Source organism: Sinocyclocheilus grahami, unplaced genomic scaffold (assembly GCF_001515645.1).
Source record: "Sinocyclocheilus grahami isolate Dianchi unplaced genomic scaffold, SAMN03320097.WGS_v1.1 scaffold357.1, whole genome shotgun sequence".
NCBI classification, from domain to species: Eukaryota; Metazoa; Chordata; class Actinopteri; order Cypriniformes; family Cyprinidae; genus Sinocyclocheilus; species Sinocyclocheilus grahami.
In genome coordinates, this window is record NW_015505536.1 from 791789 (window position 1) to 799915 (window position 8127).

The window sequence follows — 8127 nt, forward strand, 5'->3', positions numbered from 1 at the left end:
TATATATATATATATAATTTATGCTAATAAACATAAACATAAAAAATATTGCTTGACATTTGGAAGAATTCAGTTATTGCCTATATTTTTTTTATCAAAGCAAGCAATTCAAATAACTCTTTTAAAGGATATTTTAAAGGATATGAAGTAAAGATGGAGCTCCTGTAGGCTCATGATTGTACATCAACATCATCTTAAACAAATAGAAATGTTGGGTTAAAATTTATCTGGACACAAAAAAAAAAAAATCAATCTTCAAGCTTCAAAATCAAGAGGCTATCCAAACCAGTTATAATAATTTATAATAACAAATAATCAGTACATTTGTCACCCACCCACTTCAACAGACATAGCTATAAAAAATATATACATAAATATAACAATTGTTGGTCTTTTAACCCACCAGTTCAGTGTTTTTTCCCTCCTTTCTTTGGGTCAGCAGATTCCTGTTTAGGTTTTGCAGATCGGGCAAATTGCTGGAGTTTAAGTTAAGGCGTGATTTTGTTCGACAGTAAAACATTTGTAATAATAAATCCTAGGTATAACAAGCAAAGAAAGAAAAGAGAAAGAAAGACAAAACATTCTGTCAGAAACTTAACGCCAAAAATGACTGAAAAACAAAGGATACCACCACAAGAGGTTTATCGTTGAGAACATATCCATTGGTTTCCTTTAAGGCCTTCTCTGCGCTTCTCTCGCTGGGGAGCCCGATGAAGGCCTGACCTTTCATCCTCCCCTCTTTCATCAAAACAATATCAAACCTGACGGGAACAAACACACTTTATACATCAGCACATGTTCATGAAGAACTTGCCTTTATTCACCACTCCTGAGGAATATAGGAGTGATGTTTTCTTTTCATTGGCTTTGATTGTGATTCGCGGAATTGAGGCCCCAGACAAGGGCCTGAGGCATGAGACAGTGGTGCTTACATGTTTCTCTCCTCCTCTGAGGAGATGTCGATATACCGGCCGTAGATGAACTTCAGATCCTGCAGAAAAGATTGAGCTGGGTTATGTAACTGGTAATAAAGTGAGAATTGAGAGCTCTCAGGCTATTCTAGACCACACACTGAAGCAAATGTTATGCAATCTTAAGAATTTGCTATATGTACAATACAAACGTATACGGTATTGAGTATACTGTAAAAACTAGTAATAAAGGGTAACTAGTAACTAAGGCTGATATTTCTCCATCTTGAAATTATTTGCATGCCCACTTGGCCAATTAACAAAACTGGTTAATATTTATTGATACATTAATACATTATCTGGTTATCCAAAAATTGTCCAGTCCGAGAAAATAAATGTATAAAACATATGGGTAAAAATAATAATAATAAATAAAAAATTATCCAGTTATAAATTATTATAAATTATCCAGTTATCCAAAGGTCTTAATCATAAAAATTGTGCAGTCCAAGAAAATAAATGTATACAACATATAGTAATAATAATAATAAATTATCAATTAAAAATGAATAATAATTAATAAACAATTAAATTATATTTTAAAAAAATTATATATTTAACTATAATATATAATCTACTTTAATATTTGTCCATAAATGAATAAATCAACTCAGCCACTAATATTAAAATATTACATTAATAAAATAAATAAATACAATATTATTTCCAAAACAAGTAATTTAATCCATAAATTATCCAGATGTTCAAAGGTCTTAATCATAAAAAATAAATTAATAAATAAATTAATTAAATATATAATAAATTAAAAATAAAACTATGCATTTATCTTTTTTCAAAAACAAATATTTATGCATATATTTTGTTATCCAATAATTGTTCAGTCCAACTCATTCAATTATATTAAAATAAATAAATAAAATATAAATGGAAAACAAATATTTTTTTTCCATAAAGTAATTATCCAGTTACACAGTAATTGTCTATTCTATTTCATTCATTGAATAAATTAATGAATTAATAAATAATAAATAAATGTAAAAATAAATGATATCATTTAGTTTTAATATTCAACTTTAGTTTAGTTTTGTTTGTTTTTTGCTCGGTAGTGCAGACACTTACTTTTTCTTCAACTTGCTTTGCAACATTCTTAACATAAAGTCTGCAGGTTGGCTCTCCATGTTCATAATTTTTAAACACAGACATTTTCTTCATCTCTGTAAAAGAGTCAATAAAAAAATGTATTGACACAATCATTTGAATAGTAAATCTGAGAAATAAAGCTTTCAAACATACGTTTAGGAATGATTGACTGACATAAAATAAATACATTAAGCAGTCACTCGCAAACATCTGAAACATGCAAACAGTCATATGACAACAGCCTGGTGTGCTTCATATCAAATATTAATTTCCTCTTTAAAGATCGGCTGCATGTTTCTTGCAAACACTGGAAGGCAAATTCTTTACAAGAGCTTCTCAATTCTATTTGATGTTCAGTGTACTACAAAGAACAAGTGTATGTGTGCACAATTTGAGAGTGTTTCACCATCTCTGGAGAGTCTCCCTCTCTCTAGCTCTCTCCTAGAGATGAACTCCGAGGGGATGTCCTCATCTTCCTCCCTCTCTTCCTCCTGTCTGGGGACCTGAGCGCTTGGGTAGATTTTCCCAAACCCTTCTGCAGCGTCCTGAACGGAAACCTCCATCTCTGCCGTGTCTAGGAATAAGTTGCATAAACATAATTAGAGCGTGCTTTGAACTGTCACGGTGCTCAATTTCAATCTGTCTGAGACAGGCGGCCTGTTGCAAATTTCAACGGTGACAAGTGAACGGCGGCACCCAAGTCTTGTGTGAACACGTATCAAATTGACAAGCCCTGACTATTCAAAACAAACTCGAAAACAAAAACGCAGGATCGTTTTCTTGTCGTGCACGAAAGCAAAAATGATTCCTGTAATCAATAACAAAAGGCACGTAAAAACAGCTAAAATGGAAAATCCATGCCAGAGGAAAAAGAAATAGGCGAGTGTATTAATCTCTGAGGGTGACACTGGTGTGTTTGCGTGGGGTCACGCTCTGTGGGGTTTTCTTTCAGGTTCTTTCATAGCACAGTTGGAGATGTCACCTGGCAGTTGGCAGTAAGCCGTAAGCAAACGTGTTTGAGGAATTATGGGAAGCAGCGAGGCTACACAAATCCTCTGGAAACTTGTTTGACAGATCTAGTGCCTAATGTGTACTAGAGCAAGAAGTGCTGATAATTTCCCTCGGAGAGGTGTATTCCTTTGACGTTTCTCGTCATTTAAACGTATTGTTTATTATCAGTTAATGCGAAATAACTACCGTCCCTGTGCTCGTTTCTTTTTTAAACAGGTTAGGAAAGCTGTTTGTCTTTGAAAGGTTTTCCATCTCGGGTTTAGGTCATAGACATTTATGGAAAACAAACAGGAAGACAAGGTAAACAAAAGACTGGATCTAAATTTGACCGCAGAGGACGACTTTTTTTGCTGTGTTAAATAATTGCTTTGACATACCTGCACACTGTAAAGAATTATTGTCATTTTAACGGTAAAAGCCTGTTAATGGGTAAACAGCAAGTTCCCTTACTATAAACAGTAGGGCTATCAAATTGATCAATCGCGATTAATCACATCCAAAATAAAAGTGTGTACTGTGTATATTTATAGATATATATATATATATATAAATGTACACACATATGCATGTATGTGTGTATGTATATATTATTCATTTGTGTGTATATATATATATATATATATATATATATATATACATACACACACACATACACATATACATATAAACATTACATATATTTTTTAAATATATACATTTGTCTGTGTGTACTTTAAAAACATTACATATATTTCTTAAATATATACATTTATGTATGTGTACTTGTACAGAAATATAAATATTTTATGTAAACATAAACTTTTATTTTGGATGCGATTAATTGCGAGTTTTTGGAAATGAAAAAGAACAAGTCATCTTACAATTTACAATGAAAAACGGTATATTGACATTCCCAGAATTTTTTGAGTAAAACTATACATTTGATGCTTTTTCGTTGAAATCACTGTTTCTTCTTAGTTTTTTTTAGACAAAATCTTATTAAATTATTTATTGTGTGATGATAATGAATGATGATTATGATTATGTATTAATCATATGTGTATGATTACCTCAGCTTGATTCTGCATGTGGCTCTACTCACTACCTGTATTTTTGTTGGTCGTTGGTATATTATAAATGTACAAAACAGATTTAGAACTCTAGTAGATTGATATATTAACATTATATCAATTTATACAGTTTTTCACTGTAAATTTAATTTAAATCCGTAAAACCTGAAATGTTGCTACGGTATTTTTTTTATAGTTAATATCTGGCAACCACATCACAATTTGACATTTGTCACAATTTGACATTTTTAATAGTGCACCGAAAAGTTTTGTGTGTGTTTGTTTTAGTTTGATCATTCCGTCATTCCTGATTCCCAAATAAAGTTTCATGGTTATCCTGACGCAGGGGAGGGTCTCAACGCCTCATGGCGAGAGCAGCTCGGCCTGCTGACAGCCCGATACATTAAATCTTCTCTCCAGCTGAGTCACTATTCTCAGGGCTAATTGCTGTGTTAATTGAGCAGGTCCGCTCAGGATGGATGGCTGAACCCGGGGCGCATTCGGTGATGCAGGTGGATAGATAAATGGATGATGTGGAAGGAGTGGCGGGGGACGTGAAGCCTTACCTTCGTTCACATCTGTGAATTGCGGTTCCTGATTCTGTCTGGGACCCTCGAGGATGGTGGACACCTCAGCCGATATATGGAACTCAATCTTTTTCTGTCCAAGTGTCTGAGGTTGCTCGAACACGTCTGATGGCTGCAAGGCTGGGCCTGAGGGGCTGAGAGATACAACACTGAGCTCTCTTTATGTATTGCTGAAGGTGGTCTTTTGAAACTAAAAGGTGAAGTTTTGTTTTACTTAATTAATGATAAAGAAGCTTCTGGTTGAGTGAAATGCAGCTGAGAATTTACCCGTGGGAATCTGGTTTGGGAATAAACAGGAGGTCTTTTAGTTTGGGTTTCTTTCTCTTGGAAGAAGTCTTTGTTCTCAACGGTCTTTTGCATGGCTGGTTAACAAGGCCCATCAGTCTGATCATCCTTTGTGGAATGCAGAGAGAAGAAGTGAGAAGCTATTAAACATGTATGGCTTTTGAACACAAGGCAAAACACGGCAACAAAACAAACAAACCGAACATTTTGCAGCTTTCAGCTACTGCCATTCTGGAGGCTGACAATCTGTCAATGAGAAAACGTGCCAAAGCTGGTGATGCATAGTCAAAAAATACTACCAGTTAATTGTAGATATTGGACAAGAGATTGCATTTACGTTTTAGGCAAGTGGCAGACACAAAAATGGTTAATAATAATCTCTCTGTAAGATAAATGTCCCTGTAGAGTGAGAAAATGTATTTATTCATCAGTATTGGTTGATATTAGAGATACTATAATTGTCTATGCTCATTTCTCTTATATTTTACATACAGATTAGACAATTGTCTAATAACCACTTAAAATTCTTTTTTAAAAACACTAATAATTCAAGAACACTGTTAAATGTAATCTTTAGCAATATTTTATAATGGTGTGATGCTTAAACTCACGAGCATTTAAAACAACTTTTTTATTGACTATTTAATGGTTATTGGTCATAATATGAAAAATGATTGTCTTATCGGCTGTACTGCACATTCATTAAAAAATTCTCACCGTTTTGTGTTTAAAAAATATGTCCATGGTTAAATTCTACATTTTATAATGGGATAGTTATACTACCCTAAAAAAGAATTAGGGTTGGTAGATTCTTATGCCCACCAAGGCTGCATTTATTTGATAAAAATACAATAAAACCAGTGATACTGTGAAAATTATTACAGTTATAAATACCTGATTTATTTTTAAATATATTTTAAAATGTAATATATTCCTGTGATGAAAAGCTGAATTTTCAGCAGCCATTATTCCAGTCTTCAATGTCACATGATCCTTCAGAAATCATTCTTATTTGCTGATTTGATGCTCAAGGAACATTTCTTCTTATTATTAATTTTTAAAACAGTTGTAAACACAACACCTTGTTTGCACACACTGCCTAATAATAGTTACCTAATAACGTCAAACTAAAACAGTTTGTAGACAAAATAGAAAGGTGGAAAACCAGCTACCTCTCCTTGTCCTCCTCATCTCCACTTTCGTACTCAGATTCTTCTTCACTGCCCGACGCCCCCTCCTCGTGCTCCGGGAGAGGAGGGTTCTCTGGGGGGAAGGGTGGGGGCATGGGCGGCATTGGGCCTGGAGGCATCTCAAACTGAAGATGTGACTCATATTATACATTCGTCATCATGCTGCCCTGATTGTTTGAGTTAAGACAAACATTGCAAAAGTGCATAATACCAACTCACCATTGGCGGAGGAGCCGTCACTGGTCCAAACGGGCAGGGAAGGTTCATCTTATTCATCAAGTGAAGAACCTGTGGAGGAACATGTTCACCTGATGAAAAAAAGAGTGTGTGTGTTGTTTCCACACACCTGGTACTGAGTATTTCTTGGACACAAACATTAATCTTGACCCTGGCTCCATATGTAACCCAGATTGCTGTGTGGGAATATATTTAGGCTCTGAAACGATACTCTGAGCAACAGATTTAATGTGTTTAAAGCGCCAGCTTGTTTCTCAGAAATCTAGCACCACCAAAAGGCAGCCTGGGAAATTATAACATCTCCCTGGTTTTACAAAACGTTGCAGTGTAGCTTAAGGGAAAATGTTAAATGCATCACTCATCCCTCCCACATGAGCACGATATTAATACCATCAGAATAATTCCATGCAAATATTGTGGTTTGATGTTTTAGAGACTGGACTTGATTCGGGAAAAAATCACATTAGTGCCAGTCTGAGAATGAAAGTTTTTCTGTTTTTGTTTTTTTTACCTGATATGAACTAAAAACCTGAAAATAGGAGACAGATACTGATACACAAGAGGTAAGACTACAGATGTGTGATTACACATTCCCAACATGAACTGATCAATAAAACAACAAAAAAAGATAAGGGAAAAAAAAAATCTTTGTAGCCTCTACTCACTTGAACGTAGAACTTGGGCACGCTCAGAAGAGTGTGTGTAATGTTTGTCAAAATTCCACTTGAAGGAGGAGGGTATAAATATTTCAGCGTTGGATTTGTTTGAAATTTCAACCTGCGGGAGGAAAGAAAAATGAAAAATTGCCAGTCGTTAGCCTCGGAGAGGAGACAGGGAAACATTTCCAGAAATGCTACCCGTGACAAAATGCATGCACATAATCGTGAAGCATAAATATAAGAGCGAGGTACAAACATTTGGCTGTGTTTCATAAATGCCCACGCCTGCAAAACACGCCTGCGTTTGGGGACGGGAGAGCAGCTACTCAAGAAGTAGCTAACATTTTATATTTGATTACTTTTGATTATAAAAATAAAAAGCAGTATATAACTTGCACAAAACTTCAACATAAATATACACACAGTTAATAAAACAGACAATCTAACTCCAGTTATGAATGGCGATTTTTAAATATTAATTTCTCTACAAAAAGAATATGAAATTTCCAATTCAGGAAATTTCCAAAACAGGGAAACCTACTAAGCGATAATTAATTATATAACGCTACACTGTTAGTTGTTCATATGACTTGTTACTTAAAAAACTATCGGTTAGTACCATTGCCACTTATTAACTCCTCAACACTGAATATCACTATAGTAATTAATTTAGGGCAAGTAATATATAAAATATTCACAATGGTTTTGCTGGTAATATAAAATTAAACAACAATGTGCTTTTAATATTTCATAACGTTTCATAAAGACATCAATAGACTAGTTTAGCGATGCTTTGCTAGTATGACAACAGTAAGACATATTTTAGGAAGATTTTAATAATAATTGTAATAATAATAATTATAAAAAATACCAATGAGAATTTAATTGTCTCTCATTAGTTATAAAAGTGCATTCAGTACTTAAGTAAAAAAATGTAAAATGATTAATTCTCTGTATATACATATACACATACATACATATATATATATATATATATATATATATATATATATATATATACACACACAAAAGAGATA

General features: G+C 33.8%; 1 protein-coding gene across 2 annotated transcripts in view; it reads right to left on the minus strand.

The window, feature by feature from the left end:
- Positions 1 to 8127, minus strand: part of LOC107548897 (RNA-binding protein 40-like) — a 13085-nt gene that overhangs the window by 294 nt on the left and 4664 nt on the right. The window contains exons 6-16 of one of the 2 annotated variants that reach the window (XM_016229752.1): positions 7097 to 7208; positions 6414 to 6482; positions 6177 to 6319; positions 4987 to 5112; positions 4699 to 4853; positions 2479 to 2646; positions 2052 to 2146; positions 933 to 991; positions 629 to 761; positions 404 to 476; positions 105 to 193 (exon numbers count right to left, since the gene is read on the minus strand). In XM_016229752.1, coding sequence (XP_016085238.1) covers positions 408 to 476; positions 629 to 761; positions 933 to 991; positions 2052 to 2146; positions 2479 to 2646; positions 4699 to 4853; positions 4987 to 5112; positions 6177 to 6319; positions 6414 to 6482; positions 7097 to 7208 — 1129 coding nt within the window. In that variant the 3' untranslated portion in view covers positions 105 to 193; positions 404 to 407. Of the gene's footprint in view, positions 1 to 104; positions 194 to 403; positions 477 to 628; positions 762 to 932; positions 992 to 2051; positions 2147 to 2478; positions 2647 to 4698; positions 4854 to 4986; positions 5113 to 6176; positions 6320 to 6413; positions 6483 to 7096; positions 7209 to 8127 lie in introns of those variants that run through there. The other variant, XM_016229753.1, reaches the window with a different exon arrangement.